The 14,365-nt window shown below is 43.7% G+C and overlaps 1 protein-coding gene across 5 annotated transcripts in view; it reads left to right on the top strand.

Annotated features, from left to right (window-relative positions):
• Nucleotides 1–3,675: 3,675 nt before the first annotated feature.
• The window catches only part of EIF2D (eukaryotic translation initiation factor 2D), a 32,443-nt gene continuing 21,753 nt past the window's right edge, over nt 3,676–14,365 (top strand). For all 5 annotated transcript variants that reach the window (XM_069074725.1, XM_069074727.1, XM_069074723.1 and 2 more), the window contains exons 1-3: nt 3,676–3,986; nt 8,694–8,884; nt 11,537–11,620. In XM_069074725.1, the coding sequence (XP_068930826.1) occupies nt 3,931–3,986; nt 8,694–8,884; nt 11,537–11,620 (331 nt within the window). In that variant the 5' untranslated portion in view covers nt 3,676–3,930. The remainder of the gene's footprint in view (nt 3,987–8,693; nt 8,885–11,536; nt 11,621–14,365) is intronic.

Raw genomic sequence — 14,365 nt, 5'->3', positions numbered from 1 at the left:
GAGCCTTGAATCTGCCTTTCTTTACAGAGTACAATTGGTTCTTGGTTTGGGATGAAAACACTGCCAATAATCACTATTGTACTGGGGATATAGTCAGTCAATAAACATTTAAGTACCTACTATTGTGCCAGACACAGTACTAAGTGCTGGGGATAAAAATACAAAGAAAAAGAATCCCTGTCCTCAAGGAATTGACAATCTAATTGGAAGAGACAACATACAAATAACCACACACAAACAAGCTATAGGTAGGATAAACAGAAAACAATCAGCAGAAGAAAGGCCCTAGGACTACACAGGGAACGTTTGGCTTTGAGGCCACACGTGGCCCTCTAGGTCCTCAAGTGTGGCCCTTTGAAGCCAAACTTCACGGACCTTTATTCCTCTTATACATGCACACATGCATACATACATAATACATACATGCCTACATACACACATATGTATGAAGTTCCTCTTAATAAAAGGATTTGTTCTGTAAAACTTGGTCTCACTCAGAAGGCTGCACCCAAGGCCCTAGAAGGCTATGTGTGGTTTCAAGGCCACAGGTTCCCCATCCTGGCACTAGAATTAAGAGGGATCAATCAAGGATTCCTATAGAAGGTGGGATTTTAGCTTGGACTTGAAGAAGCCAGGAAATCCAAAGGGGAAATGAAGAGGGAGTTTCAGTCAGTTATAAGATATGGTAATGAAGCCACTGTCATTGAATTATTGAGTAGTTAGGAGGGTTAAGAAGTAAGAAGTTTGGAGAGGTGGAGGTGGGGGTGGGGGTAAGCTATGAGGAGCTTTGAAGGGCAAAGAGGATTTTATGAAAAATTTCAAATGCTCTGATCCTCTAAATTTCTTAAGGTCCTCCTCTGGCCAACGCATATTGGGAGAGAGAGAAGAGAGACTGGGAGAGCAGAAACAAAAGCTCAGGCTTACTAATTTCCCTTAAGTAATTCTTTCTCAGAGGCTTAACCCAAACTGCTTCCTTCTGGGTCACCATTTACTTGGATCTTAATTCCAATTAGCTTTCCAGTGTTACACAGACCCCACAGGGTATTTCTAAGTCCCTCAACCAATCTGAAGTTTTCCTATTCCACTTAGGAAGGCACCCAGGCCTTGTTCACACTGAGTCTATAACCCATGTGTGTTTCCCCTTAATAAATGTATCAGGGCTAAATGGGGTGATTTTGATGTCTCTTCTCCCTACCCCTAACCCCACCCCACCCCAAGCTGAAGTGTTTGTATTTAATTCTTGAGGCAACAGGGACTCACTGTGGGGACAGCATAGAACAGGATGAAGAGTGCTAGATTCGAAGTCAGCTGGGTTTGAATTTTTTTTAATTTGCTACATGAGTGACCATAGACGAATCTCAACTCTTTAAGTGCCAGTTTCCTTATATGTAAAAATATGGAAGATGGACTAGATCAGATATTCATAGATTTAGAATGGGAAGTCCACCCTCATTTTACAGATGAGGAACAGAGACCTGGAGATCTGAACTGACTTCTCCAGAGTCACACAACAGTTGTCTTTGAGGCAGGATGAGCCAACTCTTCCTGGCTCCAAAGCCAGTCCTATATCCATAATGTGCCATGCCTTCTTGGTTCAAGACTCTAGTTTCCAGGATTTAGAGTTGGAAGGGTCTTTAGCAATCATCAAGTCCAATCTCTTTGTACTAGAGGTGAGGAAACTGAGGTCTAGGGAAGTTAAGTGAGTTGTCTATGGTCACACATGTGGTTGTTGTTGTTCAGTCCTGCCTGACTCTTCACAACTCCATTTGGGGTTTTCTTGGCAAAGACACTGGATTGATTTGCTATTTCCTTCTCTGGCTCATTTTACAGATAAGGAAACTGAGGCAAACAGGGTGAAGTGACTTGCCCAGGGACACACAGCTAGAAAGTATATGAGGTCACATTTGAACTTAGGTCTTCTTGACTATAGGCCCAACACTCTATCCACTGTTTTCCACCCCCAGCTACCTCTAGTGGTAGAGGAAGAGTTCTAACTCAGGACTTCTTTTTTTTTTTCTTCATAATTTATTTATTTTTAGTTTTCAATATTCATTTCCACAAGGTTTTGAGTTCCAAATTTTCTCCACCCACCCCCAAGATTTCAAGCATACTGATTACCCCTTCCCCCAGTTTGCCCTCTCTTCTATCCCCCCCCTCCCCATTACCCTCTTTACCCCCTTCCCCCTTACTTTCTTGTAGGGCAAGATGGATTTCCATACCCCATTGCCTGTATATTTTATTTCCCAACTGCATGTAAAAACAATTTTTTAACATTTGCTTTTAAAACTTTGAGTTCCAGATTCTCTCCCTTCTTCCCTTCTCACTCACCACCATTGAGAAGACAATCGATTCAATATAGATTACACATGTGTAGTTATGCAAAACATTTCCATAGTGGTCATGATGTGAAAGACTAACTATATTTCCCTCCATCCTATTCCACCCCCCCCATTTATTCTATTTTCTCCTTTGACTGTTCCTTTTCAAACATATGTGCTTCTGACTACCCCCTCTCCCAATCTGCCCTCCCTTCTATCATGCCCCCTTTTATCCCCTTCCCCCCTACTTTCCAGTAGGGCAAGATACCCAGTTGCTAACTCAGGACTTCTTGACTTTAAATCTAGTGCTTTCTGTACTCTACCATGATGTGCTTCCTGACTATATAAGTGTGAGTTATTGTTATCCTCATTTTGTAGATGAGGAAGATGGAATGTAAAGTGGCTCATTCACAGTCCAGTAGTTAGTATGTACTGGAACCCAGAATATTCTAACTCTAAGGCCAGAACTCTTTCCATTCTTCCAAGCTGGCTCCCAGGCAGCAATAAATAACAAAAGATCAAAGGATCTGGAGCTGGGAGGGACTTCAGAGGCTCCCCAGTTCAATCCCTTTATTTTAGAGCGTAAGTTATAGGGAAACCACAGTTAACCGGAGGCCAAATAATTAGAACCTTGTATCAAATCCTTCTCCCATAATCCACCTTCGGAGAAAAAAAAGCCTTTTGAAAGAACATCAGGCATTCATGCAGTGAAGCTACTTTGGGAGTATGTCTTAGAGACAGTTCAGTTCCACTAATACCCTTGCACACTACCCTCATCTTCATTTCTATTCAATAAGGAATAATATTCAGAACATGGATTTATGGGATACGAAAAGATCTCAAGATGCCTTCTAAATCACCAAAGAACGTGTCAGTAAAGTTCAGCATAAGACAATTAGTTACAAGGCAAAGAAGGGATAGGGACCCACCGGAATTAATTGAATAGGGTGGGAGGGGGCTGACTAGGTCAAACATGTGCTTAGGAAGATCACTTGGTCAGCTGAGTGGACGGTGTTATGGAGTGGGGGGAGCCTTGGGGCAGGACGACCCAGTAGCAGGCTTTTTGCAAAGTCCTGAAGGAAGGTGGTGAGGACCTGCACCAGAGAGGTGGCGGTGTCGGAGCAGAGAAGCGGTGTGGGGAAGGGGACGGGGACAGGGACGGGGACGGGGAAGGGGAAGGGGAAAGAGAAGGGAAAGGGGAGGAGAAAGGGAAGGGGAAGTTGTACAGGAGAGCAGACAGGCACCAGCACTGGTCTCCAGCAGCGAAGCCGGCGGGAGGGAGCCGAGACCCCGTGCAGCCCAAGGGGCGGGGCTTCTACCAGGAAGGGGCAGAACCCTTCTTTCGGGGCCCGCTCTCACTTCCGGCCTGTATGTGTCCACTGGGGGCGAGAGAGGTGCTTGTCACCCTCTGTTACTGGCCGGATCTTTTTAGAAGCAGGACCAGCATGGCCGCCCCCAGAGCCACTGGCCAGGAGCCGGGTTGGTCGTGGCCCTGATGGGGTCTCCTCCTTAGCAGACGCGTCGGGGCAGCCCCCAGCCCAGCCCGGCCCAGGCCTAGCCTCCGCCCCCTGCTCTTTTTCCCCGGTGGCGAAGGCAGCGGTGTGGGGTCGTCATGTTCGCTAAGGCCTTTCGGGTTAAGTCTAACACGGCAGTCAAGGGCTCGGACAGGTGAGGGTCGGGGGCCCTTGGGCCCCGGGCGGGGGGATCTCGAAGGGCCTTGAACCCCAGAAGTGCTCGGTGCACTTGGGGGACCGTGAGCACTAGAGGGACTTGATGGCCTGGACCCGGGGAGGCTCGGGGAGACCTGGGGAGACAGTCCGAGGGGCTCGCACTCTTGGTCCCCAGGAATTCCTCTAGCCCCTGGGTTTTCTAGACCTCTCCGAGCCCGGTCGGGTATGGGAGGGGGGTTGGGCTGCCGGGGAAACCTTGCTGGAAGGAGCTGCCCCACCCAAGGATGCACGTGTCTGGTAGCTCGTCCGTTCTGTTGTTTGGCCGGCAGACCCTGGGGGTGCAGAGCATTCACTTTCCGGGAGAGCTGGGAGGGACCTTAGCGATCCCCCAGGCCAGTTACCTCATATTTTAGGGGAAGGTCTGAGATAGCTAGTGAACGTGGAACTTGAATACCTCTGAAGAGGCATTCGGAGAAGAGATGCCCCCGCATTCATGAACGCACTCTGAAGAGGCATGCATGATGCCCTGAAGATGAGCATCCCACAGAGGGGCGTAATGGAAAGGTGCATGGAGAGTATGAACAAGTTGTAGCCTGTGACCAAGGAGAAACTGAAGAAAAAACAGGAATTAGAGAATGTCCTCAGGGAATTGTAGGTCTGAGAATGAGGGTGGCTTATATGGAGTTAAGGAATGGCAGATGGCCAGCCAGAGGGCCCTGATGGATGATACCCTGTTGGTTGAGCCCCTTGTGATAAATGTGTTTTGGAAAGATATGGAAGAGAGGGACTCGGGAAAAGCAGGCACAGATGAGTTGCAGTTTGCTTTTTTTGTTTTTGGAAGGAACTTCTAAATAGATGACATCACTGGTTCATTTCATTATTTGAGAATAACCAGTGAGTTAATTCAGTACTTTTATAGATTCTCAAGCAGTCAAGCAATTAAGGCCACTAAGTGGTGAAGTGGATAAGGCATTGGGCCTGGTGCCAGGAAGAACTGAATTTGTATCTAGCCTTAGATATTTATTAGTTTTGTGACCCTGGGTAAGTCATGTAAGCCTTCATCTGCCTCAGTTTCCTCAGTTGTAAAGTGTGGATAAAAATAACACCTACCTCTCACAAGGTTGTCCTGAAAATCACATGAATTAATATTGTAAAGCTTAGCACAGTGCCAGGCACTTAATAAATACTTGTTGCCTTCCCTGACCTTTCAGTCAACAAGTAAATACTAAGTGCTTTTTTTGCAAGTATTGTGATAAGTGGTTGTAAATCCATTAATAAGCCTATGTGACCATGTGTCCCCTTTTCCCTTGGAACAGGAGCTGTGTTCCCAGGAGTTTCAATCAAGAGTGTCTTGCAGCTTTCACAGCTGTGATACATCCTGAGGGATGAACTTGCCTAAGGAGGTGATTGCTTAGGGGGAGGCTTGCTTGTAGGGAGACTTTCACACTTGTTGGTACTAAGCTAATTAGACACTGAGTCAGGCCTGTTGTGGTGCATTCTGGGTCTGAGCCTATTAGTTGAAAACTGTATACTGGGAGGTTGGTATTTTACTTTGGGTGCTCATTCATGAGAAGGACCTTTTGATTTTCTTTAATGGGACTCTTAGTAGCCCCCCTGCCTACTCAGAGGTTTGTGCTCTCCCGGTCTAGTGGTATTTATAGGTGGTTGTATTACTTTGTTCAGACTGTAGAAGCCCTGTCTGTTGAATCTCTGTGCTAATTTCTTTGCTTGTATTTTCTACTTACTTGTAATTAAAGTAAGATTGTTGACCCCCTTTAAAGTTATCTTTCCTTTAGAAAAGCAGATGAGAGAACCTGTGCTAGCAAGCCACCCTGGGTGTGCTAGGGTACTTGTTAATACAGTCCTAGAGTTACAAAGACAGCTCCTAGTTTCCAGGAGCTTACTGTCTGTAAGGTCACTCAACCAGTTTGCACTTTTATTCGTCTGCTTCTAAAGCAAAGATGAACAGCAACTTTTTAAAATGCCTATTTTGTTGCAGGCATAGCACTTGGTGCTTAGGATACAAAAACAAAACTGAGGACAGTTCCTGTCTTCAAGGGACGTACATTGTATCAAAGTAGAGATGATATGTAACATAGATGTACATAAATAGGAATATACAAAATAGATACAATATCTATTTTGAGGGGAAGATTCTAGCAGTTGCTATATGGGGAAAGGCCTCACGGAAGACAAAGTGGTACTTGAGCTGAGCCTTGAAGGAAATCAGGGATTCTGAGAGAGGGAGGGCAGGGATTTCATTGCAGTAGTACAGATATAGGGATCATGGGTGATGGAGTGCTATGTATGAGGAACAGCCAGAAGGCCAGTTTATCTGAAGTATGTGTGGAAGGGAATAAGGTGCTCATAAGGCAGGAATGGTATGGTAGTGCTAGGTAAATGTAAAATAAAGACAGAACTTCCAAACTGAGAACACATTCTCATGCACAGGTCTGACCATCTTCTCCAGCTGAAGAAGCTTCAATGATTTCCCTTTGCCATTAATGGTTAAAATAAAACCTCTAGTTTGGCATTGCAGGTGCTTCACAATCTGGCACCAGCCTACTTCTTTCTAACTGCTTACGTATTACTTCCCTTCATGTACTCTACTCCAATTGAACTGGTTTCTTCTATGTTTCCTTTCCATGATATTCTGTGATTTCTGTCCTTCTATACCTTTGTATGTCCCATTCTTCAAATATTTTCTTTCCTCTCCTCTGCCTTTTATAATCTCTAGCTCTTTTCAAGTTTCAACTTAAGGTTCATCTTCTTCAAGAGCTTTTTCCAATTTCCCCAGTCATTAGACCTTTCCCCCCAAAGCAATGTGTATGTATGTAGGTTATCCTACATTTCTGATCTGGGAACATGATGTATTCTCCCAGGAGACTTTATGTTCCTAAAGGCCAGGGACTGGCTCACTTTTGTATTTGTATCCTCTGGGCCCGGTACAACACCTGGCAAGCAATAGGTGCTTAATAAGTGCTTGTTGATTGACTGATATTATACTAGTAGGGAGTAACAGCAGCCTCTTGGAGGAGGCAGTCACAGAAGGCCTTCTGTAAGGGGTGTCACTTGAGCTGGGCTTGGCAGAAAGGTTGAAGGAATTCTGAGAGCTGAAGGTTGGGATGAAGTGCAGTCCAGACCTGTGGAAAGGTTCAGAGATGGGAGATGGAGTTTTGTGTGTGAGGCCAGGAGTCAAGGAGGCCAGTTTAACTAGACTGTAGCGTGAATGATGGGGGAGTAATGAGTAGAGCCTAGATAGGAATGCTGGCAACAGATTAACAAGGGCTTTAAATGCCACAGAAGTTTGTATTTGTCCCTTGAGACAGTATGGAGCCACTGGAGTTTCTTGGTCAGGGGATTGATACTGTCAGACTTGTTCTTTTGGACTATCATTTTGGCAGCTTTATGGAGTTTGGATTGGAGAGGGGGAGAGATAGGAGGCAGTGAGACTAATTAGGTGGTTATTGATTATAGTACTCTGGGTTAGAGGTCATGAGGCCCTGAATGAGCATGGTAGCCACCTGGGTGGACAGAAAAGAGATGGCAAAGAGGTAGAATCAGTAAGATATGGCAACTAATTGAATCTGAGGCTTCAGTGAGAATGAGAAGATGACACTGATGTTTCCAATTTGGGTTACTGGAAGGATGCAAAAGTTATTGATGGAAATAAGGAAGTTAGGAAGGGGGTGACCTGCCTTTGGAGTCAAGGGAGGGGATAGATAAGTGGAGAATGAGATTCAAATGCGATTAAGTAGTAGCAAAAGTTGTAGTAAGGAACTGACTGTCAAAGCAGTATTGTAAAGAATCACTTTGAGATCAGTGCTTTATAGTCCCCTGCTCTACAATAGTACTGTCTTATGCTGATTCAATTTTCAATGGCAAATTATAGAAGAGAAACAGGTACATAGGGAAAGTGTCCCACGTTAAGGAGTCTTTCCATTTCAGTTTAAGAAACCAAGTGGCCCAGTAGATAGAGCACTAGAACTGGAGTTGGGAAGACCAGAGTTCACATTCAGCCTCAGACACTTAATAACTGTGTGAACCTGGACAAGTCACTTAACCTCTGTCTGTCTTCATTCCCTCAGCTGTAAAATGGAGATAATACTAACATCTACCTCCCAGGGTTGTTGTGAGGACAAAATAAGATAATATTCATAAAGTCCTCTGTAAACCTTTAAGCTCTGCCTTTGATGTGTACCTTGTGGTTTTTTTTTAACTCACATGGTCTATTTTCCTTATCATAAATAAGAGGATGAGCCATTCCTACCTGTTTTCTGTTCTCCAGGAAACTGGATGGGGACAAGTTAGGGATAGGAGAAAGAACAAGGAATCTTAAAGGCATTGGAAATCCAGTGTTTTGCACTGAGATAGTGTGATAAATGGAATTAGGTTTGCACCATGAGCCTGGAGACCAAGTTCTGAAAGGACCATTTACTGGTCATGTGACCTGTGACTTCATCTCTCTGGCTCTCCGTTCCTGGTTTGTAGAGCAAGGGTAATGCCTACCATTTCTTCTCCCTCCCTCCCAGGCTTGTTGTGAGGAAAGCACTTGGTAAGCCATCAAGTGCTACTGCAGAAGCAGTATGTCCTTGAGGTTTCATTTCCGGTCTTTTGAGGTGTGTGTCATTTCCCATACCCCACTTTGTCAGAGGGAGGCTTTCTGTGTTCACCCCTCTCATAATGTTGGGTGTGCTTTTTGTAGGAGGAAGCTTCGGGCTGATGTGGCAGCTGCTTTCCCTGCCTTTGGGCCAGAGCAGCTCTCCGAGCTAGTGCCTGGGAAGGATGAGCTCAACATTGTGAAGCTCTACGCCCACAAAGGAGATGCAGTCACTGTATATGTCAGTGGTGGAAACCCCGTTCTGTTTGAGCTGAAGGGAACTCTGTATCCCACAGGTATGCAAATGGAAGCAGCAGTTCTCCTGATACGTGGCTCTTTCTCCCATTTCTCTCTCCCTCACTCTGCTTCTCCCAAAACCAAATGAACAATACTTAAAAACCTTAATCAGTTGCCCATCTTTAGTCTTTCCCAATCTTCTGTTTTCCTTATACTAGAATGAGAAACCTCAGGACATCAGGAACAGGGAAGGAGAGAAGAGGAATTAGTATGAGAGGAGGTAGAAGGAAATAGATTTGAAGGAAAGTTCTGAAGTGGAGAAAAAACTGTTAATAGAATTACCAGGCAAAAAGCAGGGATCCTGAGAATGGTAGGATTTCGTGAAGTATCCTATAATATTCCTTTAAGGTGGGGAGAGGGAAATCTATCCTTAGTTATTTTTCATTCAGTTAACATTCATTGTACCAGCTCTATGCCAGGCACTGTACTGGGGCACTGTCATTCTATAATGACAAAACTGTAACAGTTCCAGGCCTCCTGGCATTTTATTGGGGGAGGGAGGAGATGTATTTACACAAATAAGTAAAGGCAAGGTTACTTTGAGGAAGGAGAGGCTGCTAACAGCTATGGGCATCAGAAGAGTTCCCAGAAGTGGTGGAGTCTTAAATGAAGATAATGGTTCTATATCAGGAGGCTGTATATTACAAGCATGGGGACTTTTATGAATGAAAATAAGTGAGAAATGGAATGTCAAGTTTTAGAAACAGCTGAGAATCCAGTTTGACTGGAATATGGGGTGAATGGAAGACAGTAATATGAAATAAAGCTAGACAGGTAGTTTAGAGTGTGCCCCTAGGAAGCCTCAGGTGTCAGGCTGAGAGCAATGGGAGGTTTTTAATGATGTGATCAGACGTGTGCCTTAGGAAGGTTAATTTAGCAGCTATGTGGAGAATTGATTGAACAGAAGAAATTGGCAGCAAGGAAGCCAGTTAGGAAGCTGTTGGAATTTCCCAGGTCAGAATTGATGAGAACCTGAACTAGGGTGGAGTGGAGTGGTTTGGGGATTAAGAAGGGAACAGTTGTGTGAGAAATGTTGTGAAGGTGGAATCAGTGAGACTTGCCATGTGACTGGGTATGTGGACTAAGGAATAGGATAGTTCCAACATTATCTGGGTGACTGGGAGAATGGTGAATAGTTCCTATAATGATGTAGATAATGAGTTTTGTTTTGAACATGTTGGATGTGAGATGCAAATGGGACATCTAGAAGGAAATGTCTAGCAAGCTGTCACCAGTATAGCCTTGGAGTTAAGAAGACATATTGGGGATAGATATATGGCCTCCTCTTCAGAGATTGGAGTGAAAGAAGAAGATGGGTGAAATTGTAGTCTCTTGAGGTGTGGATTAAGGGAGATAAAGGAGTTCAGAACAGGTAGTCTGGATTTTTTCTGTAAAGTAGGAAGCAAAGAGCTAAGGACTCATTTGCTAAGGGTGGGTTTGGAAGTGCTGTATTGGAGTGGGGCCAGGAGACAGTATAAGGTTTGGAACAGGGAACAGAAGCAGTCAAAGAAGACCATAAAGATTACCTTGAGGGCCTTGTTGAAATTAAATAACTTGAATTTGTAGTGAATTCAATTGGCATAGTTGTATGACTGCCATTGTTCAGCATCCTGGCATGATATACAGAAATATCGTAAGAAAAAGATTTAAAAGGGTTGGGCCTAATATTTTTTTTAAGCAATTGGGGTTAAATAACTTGCTCAAGGTTACACGGCCAGTTATTTCTGGGTGTGGTGCTAAGTATCTGAGCCCGGATTCGATTCCCAGGTCATCTCGACACTGGGGCCAGTGCTCTTACTCGATGAGCCACCTGGCCGCCCTTAGGTTGGGCCTAATTAAAATATCCACTTGGGTCCCAGAAAAGAGGAAGAGATAGAAAGACTGTTGTTGAAATCTAATTAACCATTGATGATAGATACAAAAATTAAGGGAAGCAACCCATTTAGGACATTTAAAAGACTTTTGTGACAGATGGGATGGCACCTGCCCTTTAGCAATATACTGCATAGCTAGATGCTGAGCCAAGGGCCTTTCTTTAATTCTAGCGGAAGCGACTCCTCCGCTGTAGCTGGTTAGCTCTCTTAGAAGCTGGACAGACAGGGTTGGTGGAATGTGCAGGGAGAGTGGAGGAGCAGGGAAGAGTTTTGCCTTTCTTTACAATCCCAGCCCTTAGCCTAGTGTCTGGGTTGTGAGCGCTTCTTCCTGCTTCTTGACTAAGGATCACAAGTGGCCTTAAGGCCCAGTTCTGTACATGCAAGTATAATGCATAGTCCTGGCCTTTAAAGGAGCCTGTCTCATAGGCATATGGGGCACATCACTATGGAAAAATTAATATACAATACAAAACAACCAGTGCCAAATAAAATAGTATAGATAATAAGAGTCACAGAGCAATGTGATGTATTGGAGACAGCCTTGCACTGAGAGTCAGAAGTCTCAGATTCCAGTCCTGTCTCTGCTACTTATTAGCTGAGTGACCCTAGGCTAGTCCACTAACCTTTCCATGCCTTAGTTTTTTCATTTGCAAAATGTTTGCCATGCTTACTTGATACAGTTCTTGTTAGAATCACATGAGAATAATAAGTGTTTTGAAGACTGTAAAATTCCATGAAAATGTAAGATTTCATTACTGTGGGCTTCCTTTTGCACAGTGTACACCTTATGGTCTTACCCTGATCTTCTGCCGGCCTTCACGACATGGCCTCCTGTGCTGGAGAAGCTGGTTGGGGGAGCAGGTAAGGAAGTGTTTGTCTGTTCACTTGGGCTGTTTTTTAAATTCCACCAAGGAAGGAGTAAGAGGTTTAAGATGAAGTGCATCAGGAGTCTAGATTTATTCATGAGGCTCATTGAAAAGAATCTACAAATATGTATCTGGAGTCTTTGAAGCAGACAGGTGTAGCAGCAAGCACCCCAGTGTCCCCAGGGTGGCTGCCAACACAGGTTTTTAGATCTGCTTTGTTAAAGGAAAACAACTCAAAATTGGTTAACAAGCTTACTTTTATCAGTCACATATGTATTGTTTACCTAGTTCAGGGGAAAAAGGTCAGCACCCCGAACTTCAGAGTATACATACAGAATTATCAAGACAGAGAAACAGATCAAGTAGACAGGTTTCCAAACTGTCCAACCATTACATCCATACCAAATCAACATCTGGGTTTTTCAAAGCTGGGGAGACTCTCAACAACGGCTTCCCAGAGTCTCATCTGATCAAATCACAGAACACTTCTCAAAGTGAGCCCCAAAACAAAGCCTCAAATCAGGGTTTATATAGCCTTCTCCTGGCTCAGAGAATGTAACAACCTTCTGGACCCACTGGCCAATCAAAAAGTATCTCCTGAAAAACAAGCCTCCCACCCCAGGTTCCAGGTGCACTTTAGCCTAGGGGCAGGGAAGATCTTAAAAATTTACATTCCCATTACAGCAGGTCACAAGTGCAGTGAGAAAACCCATCTGGAAGTCCCAGTGCTTTGGCCCTCTTCCCAACCTCATTTCCTATTGTTGTAATGACACATCTGACAACTCGTGTCCTCAAGTAGAGGTCTAATGCTGTTCTTAATTTTTCGGTTTTTAATGTCATTGTTACTCTTGGTAATTCAAACCAGGCATAAATCTTGCCAAAGTAATAGCATTTAATTGAAAGTTTTCCCTCTGTGTGTAGCTTTTAGTTGTACTTCATGTCAAAGTTTGGGATCCCTAGCTAGCCTGCTTTTAAAATGGGGAATTCTAGTAGTTCCTTCATGAAGTCTCCTTTCATTAGTTTCAGTATCCCCAGGTTCACTTCTCCCTTTTAGAGTATCCTTAGGTACATCTGTCCCTCTCTCCTTCCCCTCAAAGAAAAATATCCATATAAACTTGTCCTCCCAGAGCTGTCTAGCAGGGGCTGGGAGGGAGGGCCTCTGTATTCCATCACTTAGGTAATCAGGGGTCTTCCCTACTAATTCATTTCAATCCAACAGACATTTTTTAAAGCATCTACTATAGTTAAGTGTTAGGATTACAAATGAGTTCCTGTCCCCTAGGAGTGTGATTTGTACCATTCTTTTCTTGCTTAAGCGAATAGCAGAATGGAAATTTTGTTTCTATTCTTCCTGTGCATAGTCTCTGGAATTGTTCTAGCTCTGAAAATAAATTTTGAAAAATTCAGTGTTTGTTTTGGGGCTTCCTCAGACCAGAGCAGTAAGTGTGAATTATAAGGAATCCACAATTAATGAGGTAATGGGATATGCTTCTAATCAAAACTAGCATTTTCTAGTCAAGCACCTTAATTTAAATCTCATAATCTCCCTAGATGGTAGAGGGGCAGAGGAGTCCAAGGAATTTGTAAGGATTAGAGAAAGATTTATGGATGTATGATTACATTTTAGTGAAGAGGTGTCTCAGTGTATTTCGGGATGGAAAAAACAAACTGGTATGGAGACCTGAAAGTTAGAATAGAGGACTTAGTTTGAATGAGAAAGAGTATGCCTTTCCCTCTAGGTTTTGGTCAGAGCATACAGAAGACATTGGGGTTGACATTAAGAATTAGGTGGTAATTCCAGCTTATCTTTCTACCGTAGATCACCCCAAAAGCAATAGAGCAAAGGATGACCTCAGAGTCATCTGTCTGGCATTGTCTATCATCTGTCTATCATTGTCCTGGCATACTGGTGTTGAACAGAGGTCATTCCATTCTGGGGTCATTTGGTTTAGTCTCCTGCCTGTATATGGGACTTTACTCAAACCACCTGAGGTAAAATAAAACGGTGGTTATAATTTTTTTTAAAATTGATTTGTTTATTTACTTTTAGTTTACAACATTCAGTTCCACAGTCCCTTGAGTTTCAAATTTTCTCCTCTTCCCTCCACCCCCCATGGCAGCATGCACTCAAATATAGGATCTACAAATATCTTCACATTAATCATTAGTCAGGTTGTAAAGAAGGATTACAACTGATGGAATGATCAGTGGGAAAGAGGAAACAAAACAAAACAAGAAAAAGAAACAGAGCAAGTAGTTTGTTTCAATCTGCATTCAGACTCCACATCTCTTTCTCTGGATGTGGGTATCTCTTCATGAATCTTTTGGGGTTGTCTTATAACCTTACATTGCTGAGAGGAGCCCAGTCTGTTGAAGTTAGTTGTCACACATACATTGTGTCTGTGATTGTGTACAGATTTCTCCTGGATCTGCTCTTCTCGCTCAGCATAAGTTTATATATGTCTCTCCAGGTTATTATGAAGTCTGTCTGCTCCTCATTTCTTATAGCACAATAGTATTCCATCACATTCATATACCACAATTTGTTCAGCCATTCCCCAATTGATGGGCATCCCTTTGATTTCCAATTCTTTGCCACTACAAAGAGCCGCTATAAATACTTTTGTACATGTGGGTCTTCCTCCTACTCCTCTGATCTCTTTGGGATGTAACCCTAGAAGTGGTATTGCTGGGTCAAAGGGCATAGTTCCAGATTGCTCTCCAGAATGGTTGGATCAGT

Source organism: Petaurus breviceps, unplaced genomic scaffold (assembly GCF_028583685.1).
Source record: "Petaurus breviceps papuanus isolate PSGF00001 unplaced genomic scaffold, PetGlider_PUasm1.0 90895, whole genome shotgun sequence".
NCBI lineage: Eukaryota > Metazoa > Chordata > Mammalia > Diprotodontia > Petauridae > Petaurus > Petaurus breviceps.
This window is presented reverse-complemented; position numbering and strand designations above follow the sequence as displayed.